Raw genomic sequence first — 18,811 nt, 5'->3', positions numbered from 1 at the left:
AGGTTATTCAATATATGTATGACTCATGGTGAGGTGCCTGAGGATTGGCGGAATGCTTGCATAGTGCCATTGTACAAAGGCAAAGGGGATAAAAGTGAGTGCTCAAATAACAGAGGTATAAGTTCCTTGAGTATTCCTGGGAAATTATATGGGAGGGTATTGATTGAGAGGGTGAAGGCATGTACAGAGCATCAGATTGAGGAAGAGCAGTTTGGTTTCAGAAGTGGTGGAGGATGTGTGGATCAGGTGTTTGCTTTGAAGAATGTATGTGAGAAATACTCAGAAAAGCAAATGGATTTGTTTGTAGCATTTATGGATCTGGAGAAGGCATATGATAGAGTTGATAGAGAAGCTCTGTGGAAGGTATTAAGAATATATGGTGTGGGAGGCAAGTTGTTAGCAGCAGTGAAAAGTTTTTATCAAGGATGTAAGGCATATGTTCGAGTAGGAAGAGAGGAAAGTGATTGGTTCTCAGTGAATGTTGGTTTGCGGCAGGGGTGCATGATGTCTCCATGGTTGTTTAATTTGTTTATGGATGGGGTTGTTAGGGAGGTGAATGCAAGAATTTTGGAAAGAGGGGCAGACTTTTAATATATGTATATAAAAATAATTTTAAAAATTACTTATCCATACCTTGACTTCTACAAAATACTACAGAGAAGTAAGTTCACTAGCCACACCAAGAGTGATGATGTCTGAAACAGAAATGTATTGGCCATTTTGAGTCCATAATACAGTGTTTCATTTAAAAACATTAACGTACACAATGAATAAACACTAATGTTGACTAGTGCTGTATCATGTTCTTAAGGCTTCAAATGCTGGTTCCTAGCTCCTTTGCCAACTATTTCGTAGTCATTAGAAGTTTTTTCATTGACAGTTTCACATACCATTACAGAATTTTTGTTAAAATATATAAACATTACATTTTACTAAAACAGGTTAAAAGTAATATATATAACTCAAATTTTGGCATTATAAGGTGCAACTTTTATGCTTACTTGGTACTGATTAGTCGCTGGATAAATGTAGTAATATATCAACTACCGTCAAAATAAACTGATTTCCCGAATTGTCGAAATGAACACTAATCATGTTACTTGAGGTATGTTACTACAAAAAAATTATCATTTACAATTAACTCACCATTAGTAATGCACAATTTACTTTAGATGAACATGGGAAGTAATTCTTTATAGTAAAATTAAAAAGAATAAGAGTCAGCATATATACTGTTACCATTAGCTTCATAATCAACCTTGACTCCAACAGGATTTACAGTATCTGCAAAACCATCTATTAAAACATAATGCACCAAGTGATTATTCCGTATCAAGAAATATTTACAATTGCTGTTCCTAAGGAATGCAGATGCTAACAACTGTAATGTTAGTAGTTTCTATACGTGTACCCAGATATGGTCAGTATAAGAACAAACTCATATAAATGCACATGAATATATCCGTACTTTATGATATAGCATCACAGATGAAGGACTGTTTATCAAGATGAAAATAATGTAAAACTATTAGTAATCCTGTACCTGACATTGGGGATACAATGGAAATGAGGCTACCTGCACAGGATTACAAGATTAGTGTTCATGACGAAAATTGTTGCAGTAGACCCTCCATCCCCAATGCTTTGTTTAAATTACTTAAGTTAAACATCTGCAAAGATGAACTCAACATAAGCTATGAAGAAAAATGATGTTTGGGCATAGCGAGCTCCACAAGTTAGTTGCAATTAAATTATTGACCCAGAAATAAGAAGAGTACACAAAACATCATTGATGTATTCTCCTTAAGTATATTACACAAAGCTAAACTATTTTTTTTTTTTTTCGTAGCCCCTCCCCGTAAAGTTCCTGGTAAAATTTTAGAATACAAACACATTTTTTAGGATTATGATCTGTGTTCTACTTTTATGGAATCATTGTAGCCACTGTAAAGAGTGGTCTAAGAGTGTAGGATATTCCTGTTTCACTCTGGAAACCAATCTTTCAATATTCAGTAAACTGTTACTGGTAGGTTATGAAGGAGAGGGAAAGTGTGGGGTAGGCGTTGTATAATAGATAAGCAATGCAAGACCAATAAATATATAACCATACTTATAACTTGCCTATAACATTTTAGATATCTTGAGGGTTTTTATCATTAGTGACATTTCATCATCAAAAAATGTGCTACAATTTACTACCCCATGATTCATTTCATTTGGAATGTAAACTGAGTTCAGGTGTCTATAGAGATTTAGGAATTTGACCCTGAGTGGGACAGATCTCATAGGCTGTAATTCAATCCCTAGACATATGTAGCCATCTAAACTCACCTAAGACAGTTGCAAAACTCGGATTCATTTGGATTAAAACATTAACTACACATGGTAGCTATCATGGAATGCATAAATGATAAAAATTAAAATGAGGTGTTTCAAGACCCTGCGAGCTAGTTTTCTTGTATTATGGCTTCATTCAGTTTGTATATCAACATACAAACTGAATGAAGCTCTATGAAATCCAGTCAAGTTCCATGTGAATATGTTTTGACAGTCTTTCGCAGGAAAGTCATTTTTTTTATGTCCTCGAGGACATTAAAAAATGGTGATGGGCATCCTGGTCTTTTACTGTTTGCTAGAATTAGATGAAAGCATTACATACACTCATCTGGTTTTAGTGTTTTTACCTTGCAATTTCCTTCTTTATAGACCCGTCCACTTTATGAGAACTTTATAGAGTTATAGGCACTACACCTAAAATCCCACACTATATGAACTCTACACATTATAAGAAATCTGTTGGTACCAAGTTCCTTGAATACTATAATCTAGAAAGTGTGCATACATATTCTAAAAGTTTATCAAGTTCATGAATACTAGATACTACTGTTACAGTTTATGCACTATTACAATTTAAACAGTTGCCTTCCTGTGGTTTGAACTGATAACATCTACTTACCTTTTCTTATCCTTTGGAAAAATATGAAACCTTCAATCTCTGGGGGGTTTTTCTCTCATCTTGGAGCCATATCTATTGGTGCATACTCTTCCACATATCAAGGTTCAAATTCCAGACAAACAAATTACATACTTTTTCCTGTCAGTGATCATATTGTCATCTAGTGGCCAAGTGTGCTCTAAAGAGGGATCTACATAAGGCTCCTTTAAGTCATATCTCTACATATACTCCTTGTTGGTGATTGAGAGGTTGGTGGCATTCACAAAGCTTCAGGAGTAGTTGCTTTGAAGAATTTGTATGTGAAATACTTACAGAAACATAAGAATTTGTATTTGGCATATATGGATCTTAAGAAAGTGTATGACAGGGTTCATGGAGATACTTTGTAGGTTTTACAAAATATATATGTTGTGTGGGAGTAAATATGATAGAAGCAGGTAGGAGTTTTTATTGTGAGAGGTATTGGAGAACATTGTTGGGTTAGTAAGGTTGTTCAAATAAAGAGGATATGAGGGAGTTGTGCTAGTTAGAGGGGCGTATATAACAGAACTGAAAAGGTTTGGACATCAGGAAAGGATGACTAAAGCTGTAAACATTTTGGAAATGGAAGGAACAATGAAAAGGGGGAAACCAAGGAGGAATTGGAAGGATTAAGTGAAAGAAGTGTAAGTTACTTGCTGACTGAACATGTGGGAGGATGTGAGGCTTATACGGGTTTGAGTGAATTAGAGCAATGTGATAAACATGGGACAATTATCTGTCACTGGGCTGAACCAGGGTACATGAAGCAGGGAAAACCACAGAAAGATCCATGAGGCCTTAGTTCTGGAAATAGGGGGATCTGGTTTTAATGCATTATACAGCTAGAGAGCAGATGAGTGAATAAGGCTATTCTTCATCTGTTTTTGGCACTATCTTGCTAATGCTGGAAATGGCCAACAAGCATGAAAAGAATAATAAATATAGTGTATATTATGGACGAGATATTTTACCAGTTTGACAAGAGTGCCATATGTTGAGTTAAACGTAGACTAATTTCAACAGATAAAGCCAAAAGAAATTTGTAACAGGACCAGATGGAATACCAACTATTTTCCTGAAAAGACAAAATATGTCAGATGAAAAATTCATGTTATTGTTTTGACAGAGTCTAGAACTTAGATTATATATATGTGAAGCAAAATGGAATTCCGCAGCATTATATGGTAACCAACAAAAGCTTAAATTATTATACTGGAGGAAATTTAGAAACCCTGCAGACAAAACTGAAAGATTAAAAAGGTTAGAATGCATTGAACTGTACACCATAGAAAAAAATTAATTGTAGTAAAAACTGAAGGCACTAAAGAAATTTTTTTACAGTCTCTTGTGCCTTAGCAAGATGCTTCCACTCTCTCTGACTCTGTTGTCATGTATAATGCACCAAAAACAGTATAAAGCCAAACCTAGCACACTGTACTGTGTCCATTAGAAGTAAAATCTTCCTAATATGGAAGAAAGAGAAAATATATCTTCATGAATTCCTAGGCATACATAAGAAATGCACTAAGGAAAAGTATGAAAGCCCAGCAAGACAGAAACTTTGTTTTGTCAAATGAAAAAAAAAAACAGCATGAAGTGAGCACAGAAATATTTAAAAGATATACAGATAGCTTAAAATGGTTCCTTTTGAAACAAGGATTAACAGTTATACATTGTATCTGGCAGCAGAAAATAGCAATCTATTATGAAACACGTAGTATATGCAGAGAGTACTGTGTACTTGTCGTGCCTCCTGGCCAAGTTTCATCATAGGTACCTTCCCTTCCAGCATACCTTACCACACTCACTGTCTCATTTTTTTTTTAATTACTTTCCTTTCATTTCCAGCAGTTTATCCTGTCACTGATATCAAGTTTATCTCAACCCTCAGATCACTAGTTTTCCAAAAACACTAAATCATGTACTTTTCAGTCCATTCTTTTTTGTCATCCGATCACTTTTACCATTTCGTTTTCAATAGCAGTATGTTTTCTTTTGCATGTTTCTGGGCTACTTCAGCATTTCCTTTTGAGCAAAAACACAAAATATCTACTTTAGATGATTTATTGTAATTTTCTTGTTCTTTGTTTATTCCAGACAGTGACTACTGGCTCACTACCTCGTCAGCTTAACAAAAGAAAGGCTAGTCCTTCTGTACCGAAGAGAGGTGTAAACACAGGTGATTTTGATGTGACTAGTGATGCTCTGCCACCACCTCCAAAGGACATGACAATGCCTGGAACTCCATCTGTACGCAGAGACCCAAAAGACCCCCTTCCAGGCCCCACTGGTGTAGGATTACAAGGTCTACAGGGACTAAGTGGATCAAGAGTTATGGGTGCCCCAGGAGCTCCACGTTTGGCCCGAGATTACAGCCCAGGACGTCTCCCAGACATGTATGGTGGCAGTTCGGTTTACCAGGGCCCAATTGATGAGGAGGAAGAGAGTGACTGTCCCTATAATGATGGCAGTGCTATATACACTGACCACAGTGCTCTTTATGAGTCCACTTCTGCCTTCTATGGAAGCACAGGTGACAAAGCCTATGCTGCAGACAGTACTAATCCTCTTCTTGCCCCACAAAATGCTTATCATGGTATGCAGCACAGTCCTCAACATGGCACCATTCCACATAGTCCTCACCAGGTCAATGGGATCAAGGAACATGGCATTCAACACAGTTTACCTCCATTACCAGAATCTCACCCACTATCCCAACAGCAGTGTCTCTCAAAGGTAAACCAACAGCCACATCAGCAGAACCATCAGCAGTCTGTGCCTCATTCACGGTAACCTGCTGACCAATGAATGACATGTTAGTTTTCTTCTGAAAATTCTAAGTGATTAGTGGACATTTGGATAAATTAACAAAGTTTACCCACAATAATGAAACTTGCAAATGCAGTTGGAGAATAGATAATAGATTAGCCAGTCAGACTATATTCAGCGGTCTTCTCTAATTATGAGGTCCATATTGTAGACCGGCTATTGTAATATTTGTGGCATTCAAAGTATATATGTCTACATGATGTAAAATCCTATCTTCTTATTCTCCACCCCTACCCCTACAGAGGTGTTGAATTATATTCTGTAGGATAAACAGTAACTTGTGTTCAACCTTGTGTTTATAGTGTCTAAGTGTTAAGTATGATAGCCAGAAAATATGCATACAGTACTCCGATTATGTAACTGTGCTGGTGAAGGATGGACATTTTCTAGTCGAGAAATAAGAGTGTTTTATATTGAATTTCTTTTATATGTATACACATAAAAGAGAAGTCTTTACGAGGAATGTACTGAGGAATTGGGCATCCCTGCCCTTTGCCAGCCTGCAGGGTTGGGGGCCAGAGTTCTGAAAACGTGATTCCCACAGAAAGTGCATCCCGATGTGCACTTTTTCCATCCCATAAGAATGGGAATTAAACTAATGATAATGAAGAAAATAGTGATTTAACACTAAAGAAAATATTTCATTAATTATACTTTAATTTTATAGTCACATTATACTGTGACTACAGCATATAATAACCATGGCAGAGAAATATTCATATTATATGATTTTGGAAATTAATTTGAAAGGAATTCTAATGGTCTGTTAGTTTCTTATTTGTAGAATGAGATAAAACAAGGATTGTATACCTCATAAAGGAAGTGAATTATACACTTATGAAAGTGGCAGACATGCTGTGAACTTGTTAGTGGTGATATAGATGCTTAAAAGCTTGCATGATGTGTGTGCAAGTGTGTGTGTATGTCTGTATACATGTGGATATGGCAAATGTTTACTATAGCACAATTTTTGAAAAAAAAATTTAGATAAATCAGTTATGATGAGAGAGCTTTTAGAAGACATCCCAAATATATCATATTAATGGGAGACTTCTTAGCTTTTGCTCATATGAATTGTACAGACAAGTGTATATGTGGCCTGAAAATTATGTCTAGTATCCCGGTATGTTAGAATACCTATAACAGTTATCAATATGCTCATGCCTTGCAACAATATCATGCTATATATTTTGGACGTGATGTCCCCATGGAATGTTAGATTGTAATGTAATATCTGGTACACATGTCGCATTATTTCATTTGATTTAACGACTCATGGAGTATAACAATATTCATAATATTGCTAAGTATACTAATTACCTGTACGTTAATTGAATTCATAATGGCCCAGATTATCTGCAACGTACTGATGATACAGAGATTCAGTCTAAATTGCACAAATTGCATTACATATTGAACCTGTAGTGTCATCCTGTGGAGATCAGGACAAATTATGGTTTGAACAGACCCATGATACAAAATTACTCTTTTTCTTAATTAGGTACCAAATTCAATGAGTGGTTTTCGTAATCTGAATGAGGTGAACCTTATTACTGTTTGATGGTTTTCTCCAACCATTTTGATTTTTTGTAAAGACAGTAACATACAGTGGTATATTTATTACCTTATACCTTATTATTTAATTACTCTGTTAATGCCCTTTTAATTATTTGTCAGCTAAGTGGCATTTCATTTAGTTTTGATTTCAGTAAATTCTTAAAAATTCTGTATGGACAGGATACTCCATTACCTTTACATAGTCAAGGTTTAAGTGCTGTAAGATCATGTGTGCATGAAAGATTCTGTACCATTTAAAATAAATCATGCCAGTTAAACACATAACAGCATCAGTATACTGTTTTTCATATTATATAGTCTCTGCAGTTGCTGTGAAGCACATATCACTTGTGATAGAGATGAATATTCCAATTGTATTTGCGTTTACACTGTACAATTAAAGAATTGATTTCTTAGTTATTCTAGCTATTCACACAATTTTTGAAATATATTTTTTTTTACATCTTTAGTTACATAGTCTGAACTTTTATGTTTCTAATTCTTTGTTAAATCTTTTTAGCATTTTCTTGAAATTCTATCTTTCCAATATCATATCACAATGATTTAAGAAGTGTCATGTGTCAGAATAGCACTCATTTTGTGGTATACATTACATTTGCAAGGATTGATTTGTATAACCTTTAAGAGTTTAAGATTGGTAAAAAAAAAAAAAAGAGAACTATGGTAAAAAATTAGGATTCCTTGTTAAATTATAAATTATTTTAATTTCTTCAGTGATTTTGAAAAAGGAAATGTTTTAAATAGTAAACATTAATGAGGCTACTAGTTATCTGAGAGCTCTAGCAATGAATTATACATATCTCCTATTACTCTTTATATTCCTGAATGTCATATCTTGATAACATTGTGCTAACATAATATAATGTAAATAATTAGGCTATGTGCATTGACTGAGCCTAGCAGGCAGTGTACACAGCAATTATAATGGTTAAAACTTTTTATTCCACTGTCAAGTGGGATAGATTACATGCAGCCCATGAAACAAGTTACTGAAATCAATAATAGCTTGGCAATGGCTTTAAAAGTGGGATAATAAGCTACAGATATTACGAATTCATATTTGTGGCCAGTATCTGATCAAGAAGCTAACAGTGGTTACTGTTTATCATATATAAACAGTATAAGATGGCTTTGCTGATTGTGAAGGTTTCATATAATGTCCATTGTGAACTTGTTTTGACCACTTTACGTGGTGGTAATTGTGCACAGGCTAGTTGGCATCTGACTTCCTGCTAAAATAAAGTATCCCATACATAATCATTTTAAGTATCATCAAAATAGTTTCATGGAAAAAATGCTGCTGGTTTTTTTTATATACATCCTTATTGTAGGATTTTAAAGCAATTGTGGAAAATATTAGAATCAATGAATTACATCTATAACTTAGAAGGTGAATGAATATCTTATTCACATAATAGATTTTGTATTATCTGAAATTACTTAAGTTCATGATAAACAGAATACTCAGTTTGATAACACAGTTTGTGTTGCAGAAGTCTCTTCCTCAATGATAGCAAATGAGAGTAGAATTTGTTTTATACCTTTAATAATGTAAAGTTTATGTAACGGTGAAATCTGATGGTGAAGCTTTTGCTTCAGCTATATATTATGGTGCCATTGTCATTTACAACTTTGTTTGCTTTATGCTTTTAGTCAATTATGTAAAAAAAATTATCAATATTTTTTGTTTAAGTGGAACATGTTGGTGGAGCTCAAGTTTGATCATTGTTCTGCTGCAAGGTGAAACAATGGCGAAGCTTTGGCTCCTACTATATTTTATGGTGCCTGGTGAAACATGATGATGAAGCTTCTGCTTCATTAGTCTGCTGCAATGCCAGGTTAAACAAGATGATGAAGCCTTTTCTTCATCAGTGTGTTGCAGTGTCACTGTCATTTATTAATGACTGATTATTCATAAAATGCACTTTTATTTGTAAATAACAGTAATTTCATTTGTAAATAATGTATATTATGTACATTTTTACATATTTGTAAATGAGAATAAAAGATACCAAAGATTGTGCTGTATACACTTGTTTCATTGATTCTATACTTTATACCCTTTGAATATTATCATTAAAGGTGTACTGTTTTGATCATATGATGCACTTTTATATGAGCAATGCCAAAATATGCAAAACACTCTCCTTTCACATACACCTCAAAGCTCCTGGAATTTCTCTCTCAAGTCTGCCACCAGAGTCATGTCACCTTTAAACAGCATATGAGTCATCTCCTATGCCCTCCAAACCTAAACATCCCAAAGACCTGACCCTCATTCACTCACCAACCTCTCCATCATAAACATATTAAACAACCATGGTGCCATCATACATCCTTGATGTAAACACGTTTTCAGTGGGCATGACTTATCCTTCCTCTCCCTTCGTCCCTGCACAAAAGCCTTTTCTCCCAGTACATCTTACCATACTTAGTAACTTTTAGTTTATAACATATATACCTACACCTAGAAGGTCTCAACGTCAACACACGTATACCTATGCCTATAAGGCCTCTATGTCAACACCAGCATTTTTTTTATTTGTGGGTACAATGGCTTGGGCAACTGAATACCTAATCATGGCTGTCTCGTATATGATATGTACAGTCAGCTCAAGGAGTGTTGTTACCGCATTATTATATCCTGTGGTAACATTGCACTACTCATGTAACTAGGGAGCTGACTGTTATAGTAGCTTCCTAATACTTGTTTTGGTCTATACTATTATGCAAAGGAATAATCCTCAATGAAAATAATACATATATTTGAGTTTCCGTAATTGTCATATATTTCATTTTTAAAGATAAGCCTCTGAAAAAAATAGTGTGTGAGAAGAAGGGGAGAAGCTTTCCAACACTTCAACTGAGCTGTTGTTGGAATTGCTAACACAATCCTGTCTCACTATCTTACCCCACACAGCAGATGATTCATCAGCAACAATTGGCATTACAGGGAAAATCTGTTGCCTTAAGACAGTCTGGCCATACGATTGCAACTACAGCATGAACTGGGAATATAGAAACCTACAATGTGACTGGTGAAGAAGATGGGAGGAAAAAGGAAATTTGATCAACCTAAAGGTGGCGGACCATGAATAACCACCCCATGGATAATCTTAGACGAGATGACACACTCTCTGCTGACAAATGCAGTTGCCATCAGAGAACGGCTCCAACAAGACATTTCTCTGGGAACTGTGAGGAAGCGGCTTCATGAAGCAGGAATACATCACAAGACACCAGCTTTTAAGAAGTCAGGAGACTGCCATTGTATTGCCATATGCTAGTTTGCCCACCAATACACAACTGAAGGCTTTTATTTTTTGGAGTAAAATAATCTCATACGAGAATACATTTGCATCCTCCATACATGGTCCTCTCCACTACTAGTGGCCTAACAGTACCAGATACACTAATGAGAACATTTCAAAAAGGCAAGAAGAGGGCATACCACAAGCAATGATTTGGAGTGGATGCGCCAATATGGCATGGATGAACTAGCAGATACTAGAGGGAGATTCAACACTGAAAAATATCTGAATATCTTAAAGTCCTCTCATTTCCTAAGCACAAAATATTCATGCATGTATGAATAATGTTTTACTACAATGCAGCAGCCACTGACCAGGAAGGTATATTATCGGTACTAAAAACCTGGGTACCAGGAGGGTTTACTGACAGCTGCAACTCCTGTGACCCAGGAAGCTGTCTTATCTTTGCCTCACCCACATATGGGCTGCTGTCATTCTGTCCATAAACATACAATCTCTCCTTGTCACACATAACACTTGACAACATGTAACCCACACATCTCATTCTTTAAAACTAGATTTTCCAATGGTGAGTGCTATGTAGTAGTACTGCATTTTGGCAAAATGGTAAGAGCAACAGATAGATGTGTTACATAGGAACATTAGGCAGAAACATTGGGTAGAAGTAGGTAAGAACATGAGTTAGTAGTAATGGGATAGGAACATTGAGACAGCTAAAGTTTCCCTCTACAAGTGGCCTGTTAAGGGTAAGGCACTAAATGACTAAAAATTGGCCATTGACCAGGAAGGTATATTATCGGTGCTAAAAACCTGGGTACCAGGAGGGTTTATTGACAGCTGCAACCCCTGTGACCCAGGAAGCTGTCTTATCTTTGCCTCACCCACATATGGGTTGCTGTCATTCTGTCCATAAACATACAATCTCTCCTTGTCACACATAACACTTGACAACATGTAACCCACACATCTCATTCTTTAAAACTAGATTTTCCAATGGTGAGTGCTATGTAGTAGTACTGCATTTTGGCAAAATGGTAAGAGCAACAGATAGATGTGTTACATAGGAACATTAGGCAGAAACATTGGGTAGAAGTAGGTAAGACACGAGTTAGTAGTAATGGGTTAGGAACATTGAGACACTTCGCTAAAGTTTCCCTCTACAAGTGGCCTGTTAAGGGCAAGGCACTAAAAGACTAAAAATTGGCCCCGGGGTTCACTAGTTACAGAGACTCTTTTGCCATGGCCACCCTCCTTCAGGGAGTTCCTGGAGTGAATGGGCATTGGAGCTATAGATACATAGATCTAGTAAATATATACAGCACATTATCTATCTATCTATCTAGCCATCTATATCTGCTCCAAATGGAACTCCCTCGAGGGGATGGCCATGGCAATAGTCTCAATAACTAGTGAACTCCAGTGCCACTTCTTAGTCTTTAGAGCCTCATCCTTAACAAACTACTGGCAGAGGGCAACTCTAGTATAATGTTTGCAGAGGCTCCTACCCAATGCTCCTACTGACTACTTATACCAAATGTTCCTACTTACTACTTCTACCTAATGCTCCAGTCTAAATGTTCCTACCTACTACTTCTATCAACTGCTCCTATCATTTTGCCAAAAGGCAGGGCTAGCACACAGTGCTCACCACAGGGAAATCTAGAGCTACTAAGAATGAGGTGTGTTGTCATGTGTTACGTATGACAAAGAGAGATTGTATGTTTGTGGACAGAATGCCAAATGTCGACATGCAGGTGAGGTAGAAAGAAAAAACAGCTACCTGGGTCAGAGGAGAGCAACTTGACAACCAATGAAGTGCTGGCTCACTAACCTTCCAAATACCCAGGCAGGTATTACTGGTAATATACCTCCCTGGTTGTAGGCTGTCAACCAACCACTACCTTTACCTATTTTGAGACAAAACACCAACTCTGTAATCCTCATCCATCCCCCATGACCTAATGATGAGGAAGTTCCAGGAGGGAACAGGCATTGTATATAGATATATATACAATATATTTATTATTCTATTACACTTGATCATCATTTCCTGTGTCAGCGAGGTAGTGCCAGGAAACAGACAAACCCACATGTGTATGTGGGTGGGTTGGGCCATTCTCTTGTCTGTTTCCTTGCACTACCTTGCTAATGCGGGAGAAAGCGACAAAGCAAAATACATAAAATAAATATTTTTTTTTCTCTATTATTTTTTTATGCTTAATCGCCGTCTCCCGCATTAGCAAGGTAGTGCAAGGAGACAGAAAAAAGAATAGCCCAACCCACCCACATACACATGTATAAACATAAATGCCCACACACGCACATATACATACCTATACATTTCAACATATACATACATACACAGACATATACATACAAATGTACATATTCATACTTGCTGCCTTTATCCATTCCCACCGTCACCTCACCGATCAAAACTTTCCATGGTTTACCCCAGACTCTTCACCCTCCTGTATGTTTGGGCCCCAATCGCTCATATTCTTTTTCACTCCATCCTTCCACCTCCAATTTGGTTTCCCACTTCTCCTTGTTTCCTCTACCTCTGACACATATATCTTCTTTGTCAATCTTTCCTCACTCATTCTCTCCATGTGACCAAACCATTTCAATACACCCTCTTCTGCTCTCTCAATCACACTCTTTTTATTACCACATATCTCTCTTACCCTTTCATTACTTACTTGATCAAACCACCTCACACCACATATTGTCCTCAAACATTTCATTTCCAACAGCATCCACCCTCCTCCGCACAACCCTATCTGTAGCCCATGCCTCACAACCATAAACCATATACCCATCTTTGCTCTCCGAGATAACGTTCTTGCCTCCCACACATTCTTCAATGCTCCCAGAACCTTCGCCCCCTTCCCCAACCTGTGACTCACTTCCGCTTCCATGGTTCTATCCCCTGCTAAATCTACTCCCAGATATCTAAAACACTTCACTTCCTCAAGTTTTTCTCCATTCAAACTTACCTCCCAATTAACTTGTTCCTCAACGGTACTAAACCTAATAACCTTGCTCTTATTCACATTTACTCTCGACTTTCTTCTTTCACACACTTTACCAAACTTGGTCGCCAACTTCTGCAGTTTCTCACCCGTATCAGCCACAAGCAATCTATCATCAGCAAACAACAACTGACTCACCTCCCAAGCCCTCTCATCCACAACAGACTGCATACTTGCTGATCTCACCAAAACTCTTTCATTCACCTCCCTAACCACCTCATCCATAAACAAATTAAACAATCATGGCGACATCATGCACCCAATGCTGCAAACCAACATTCACTGTGAACCAATCACTTTCCTCTCTTCCTACTCTTACACATGCCTTACATCCTTGGTAAAAACTTTTCATTGCTTCTAGCAACTTACCCCCACACCATATACTCTTAATACCTTCCAGAAAGCATCTTTATCAACCCTATCATATGCCTTCTCCAGATCGATAAATGCTACATACAAATCCACTGTTTTTCTAAGTATTTCTCGCATACATTCTTCAAAGCAAATACTTGATCCACTCATCCTGTACCACTTCTGAAAATACACTGCTCTTCCTCAATCTGATGCTCTGTACATGGCTTACCCTCTCAGTCAATACCCTCCGATATAATTTCCCAGGAATACTCAACAAACTTATACCTCTATAATTTCAACATTTGCCTTTACCCCCTTTGCCTTTGTACAATGGCACTATGCATGCATTCCATCGATCCTCAGGCACTTCACCATGAACCATACATACACTGAATATCCTTACCAACCAATCAACAACAAAGTCACCCCCTTATTTAATAAATTCTACTGCAATACCATCAAAACCCACCGCCTTGCCGGCTTTCATCTTCCGCAAAGCTTTCACTACCTCTTCTCTGTCTACCAAACCATTCTCCCTGACCCCTCTCACTTCGCACACCACCTCGACCAAAACACCCTATATCTGCCACCCTATCATCAAACAAATTCAACGGACCTTCAAAATACTCACTCCATCTCCTTCTCACTTCACCACTACTTGTTATTACCTCCCCATTTGCCCCCTTTACCGATGTTCCCATTCGTTCTCTTGTCTTACGCACTTTATTTACCTCCTTCCAAAACATCTTTTTATTCTCCCTAAAATTTAATGATACTCTCTCACCCCAACTCTCATTTGCTCTCTTTTTCATCTCTAGCACCCTTTCTTTGACCTCCTGCTGCTTTCTTTTACACATCTCCCAATTTGCACTACTTCCTGCAAAAATCATCCAAACGCCTCTCTTTCTTCTCTTTCATAATCAATCTTACTTCTTCATCCCACCACTCACTACCCTTTCTAATCTTCCCACCTCCCACCTTTCTCATGCCACAAGCATCTTTTGCACAAGCCACCACTGCTTCCCTAAATACATCCCATTCCTCCCCCACTCCCCTTAGGTCATTTGCTCTCACCTTTTGCCATTCTGCACTCAATCTCTCCTGGTACTTCCTCACACAAGTCTCCTTCCCAAGCTCACTTACTCTCATCACTCTCTTCACCCCAACATTCTCTCTTCTTTTCTGAAAACCTCTACAAATCTTCACCTTCACCACCACAAGATAATGATCAGACATCCCTCCAGCTGCCCCTCTCAGCACATTAACATCCAAAAGTCTCTCTTTCACACGCCTATCAGTTAACACGCAATCCAATAACTCTCTCTTTTTAAACCAGGTATTCCCAATCACCAGTCCTTTTTCAACACATAAATCTACATTGTAAACTCTTCATCATTTCCATTTACAACACTGAACACCTCATGTACACCAATTATACCCTCAACTGCTACATTACTCACCTTTACATTTACATTTACACTACGGGGACTTGGACACTTTCTCTAATCTTCAGTAAACACAAATACCTCAACATAATAACCATTATCATCTAAGCTTAAACGTGACTCCCAGATATCGGAAAAACGTATTCCCTCTCAGTTGTTCACCACTCGACTCCACACCTGTCTTTTACTAATACTACTGCTCGACTCTTAATAACACACCCTTTAAAGTTCCTCTTCTTGCACACTCCTGATTCTCCAACACCGTTTTTGCAATACGCGGCAACATAAGCATATTTCATCATCCCAACCCCTATCATTTCCTTAATTCTTTGCTATCAAACTTATAGTCTGTCATGATTTCCACCATGACTTCCTATATGGAGCCACTGAGCAGTCAGAGAATAATGCAATCCCTCTAGGAAACAGACTTCAACCCCAAACTACTCACAAATTGATTAATTAATGGCTTTCAAAAAGATATGTCAGACTACTCTTGTCTGAGAAGATAAGCAACCAATAAGTGGGTGAGAGTGATAACAAAGACTGCAACAGTAATATACCTCTAATCATCAACTTACTTTACTCCTCTTTATCAGGGACGTTTCAGGAACAAACGAACAATGGCCCCATTTGCGCATATCCAGTACCGAAACCAGAGCCAGACATGCACAGCCGACTAGAATATACCTTGACCGCTTTAAATGCCGGTATATACAGCTGCTGTTGTCTAGGTCTTACTATATTAACTTTATATTTCTGCAATGTTCAAACTGTGGTCTGTCTTGCTAGGTGAAGATCAAAACTGATAACTTATATACATATGACACTGAAATATGAGTGGGATGAGAACTGGAAAACTTTTTTTGGACCCTAAAATTCCTTTGTTCATGCACTTCACGACGACAGGATCCTCAAGCACGACGGTAAGGCCCTTGAGCACAACGAACGGTACGTCCCTCTCAAGCACGACGACGGTACGTCCCTCTCAAGCACGACGGACGGTACGTCCCTCTCAAGCACGACGGACGGTACGTCCCTCTCAAGCACGACGGACGGTGCGTCCCTCTCAAGCACGACGGACGGTACGTCCCACAAGCACGACGGACGGTACGTCCCACTCAAGCACGACGGACGGTGCGTCCCTCTCAAGCACGACGGACGGTACGTCCCTCTCAAGCACGACGGACGGTACGTCCCACAAGCACGACGGACGGTACGTCCCACTCAAGCACGACGGACGGTGCGTCCCTCTCAAGCACGACGGACGGTACGTCCCACAAGCACCGCAGTCGGACCTTTTGGCACGATGGCACCTACATGTCTTAAGACCGACGGTATGACCCTCAGTCACGATGGTACGAACCTCGAGCACAACGGTACGACTCAAGCACGACGGTACGACCCTTCTTCTCGCTGGTACTTTCGTCATTCTAAGCCCAACTCTTCTTTCTTTCATTTCAGCAAATACCCAGGAATCAACCACTTCCCGGAAATAATCAAACAAAAGAAAAAAATAACAAAAGACGCGGTGTTTGTTGTTAGATTTATTGTAATTATTCAACAGCTGAAGGTTATCTATCACCACAAACAACTGTATCAATATATAATACATATATACTTAAAAATAAACAAAAACTCAGCAAGGGATATTTGTACTACCACTCATGTTAATGACAAATGGCTTCTCCAATACCTATGGACTAAATCACTCATTAAAAGTCTATCAGACAACTACAATAATACTGTCTGAGGCTAAACAGATGCTGCATATGTTTAGACTAATTCTGAAGTACGCGAAGTGATAACCAATTTACCTTTCAGTGGGAATGGGGTTGTCATCCTCTTCAATCTGCCTGGAGACTGACAACACAGGAAAGAGCAGTAAACAAACATGGCGACTGGTGGTTTCTATGCTCAGCCTAGGAACTAACTGTCCAGCAATCCACATTGTGCAGCTGTACCCACCAAAGCCTAAATATTCCCATCCACATCACTCGAAAGTTCGACGAGAATCGAATATATTAATATAGTTGGTGTTCTACGCACGTCAAAGATCACAGCACAGGTAAAGGAAGACGACACAACCTACCCGTCCTGAGGAAGGAGTCACACTGGCCCTTATTTTAACAAGACGTACGACACTTGGAAGGAACTATTGACGACCAATCGGCAGCTCACGGGTCAGATTCCAACGAAGTTATGAATTAGTGTTCTTCGGCTTGAAACTAGATGGCTCTGGCGTACAACTAGTTCGTCAAAAGCTCAGGTTTTATTTGCTTCCCGTGTCTTCATATCCAGTTGTCCAGCTAGGCTCATGACAAGCGTAAAAGTACAACTTTTGGAAATAATGGCTCTGGTTTATGTAGCTTAAACTTCATGTACTTGACCAAGGGAATTTTGGTTTGTATTATTGGTGGTTTAAAGCTGGCGTTAGTTCGGGAATTAGTAGTGTATACACTGGAAACGCCGACATTCAGCACTCGCTCAACGTCATGTTCACAATAGAGAGACGCCACCGTACGTGTTGAACCCTGATTCACTTCTCCCTCAGTAATGGCGCATCCTCGACACCACTGGCCATGAAACCAACCCTTGTGTAGTTATCAGGTTAACTGCATCACTTACCTTGGGTGAGAGAGCTGTTCGTTTGGTATGAGAAGAAAAGAATAGAAAGATAAAGAATATGTCTTATCTCCTATGGAAGAGGATGAGGAGGAGTTATATTCATGGCTTTTAAAATACGTCGAGATTCCGAAGGGCGCGCCTGAGGAGTTCTCCACTCTGCCCAGCACTGGATGTGGTGTTGGTAATCTTATGTGTTTTGTGTTGTATTGTTATATAATATGTTCAATGTCGTTTGTGGTGTTTGGTTGTATACCTCATATACAGGTCAGGCGGTACTGCTTGGGCAAGTGAGTATTTCGCGATATTCTTTGGTAGTTTTCACATTTTTGGGGGTATTTGATTGCAAGTTTAATTCTCTCTCTCTCTCTCTCTCTCTCTCTCTCTCTCTCTCTCTCTCTCTCTCTCTCTCTCTCTCTCTCTCTCTCTCTCTCTCTCTCTCTCTCTCTCTCTCTCTCAAAATTGGTGGCAAGTAGGAGTGCATCTCTCGGTAGATATTTTGTAATTTTCCAGATGAATTTGTCTTCGTCTGGATATTTTTGGCGTGTATGGGCCAACTGCATGACAATTTAATGTAGTTCGAGACATTCCAGTTTTCCATGGATCATCGTTTTTCCAAGTATAGGTGGCTGTCTCCTCATCATGTTGCTTTAAAGGCAGGAGGAACTGCTGAAGTGAGAATGCTAAATGATTTGCCAG

The 18,811-nt window shown here is 38.4% G+C and overlaps 1 protein-coding gene across 1 annotated transcript in view; it reads left to right on the top strand.

Moving 5' to 3' along the window:
- Nucleotides 1-9,412, top strand: part of LOC139765797 (roundabout homolog 2-like) — a 318,120-nt gene extending 308,708 nt beyond the window's left edge. Inside the window, exon 19 of the mRNA XM_071693591.1 lies at nt 5,075-9,412. Coding sequence (XP_071549692.1) covers nt 5,075-5,770 — 696 coding nt within the window. The 3' untranslated portion in view covers nt 5,771-9,412. The remainder of the gene's footprint in view (nt 1-5,074) is intronic.
- Nucleotides 9,413-18,811: the final 9,399 nt, after the last annotated feature.

This window comes from Panulirus ornatus, chromosome 56 (assembly GCF_036320965.1).
Source record: "Panulirus ornatus isolate Po-2019 chromosome 56, ASM3632096v1, whole genome shotgun sequence".
NCBI classification, from domain to species: domain Eukaryota; kingdom Metazoa; phylum Arthropoda; class Malacostraca; order Decapoda; family Palinuridae; genus Panulirus; species Panulirus ornatus.
The sequence above is the reverse complement of the archived record's forward strand: the minus strand, read 5'-3'. Positions and strand labels throughout refer to the sequence as shown.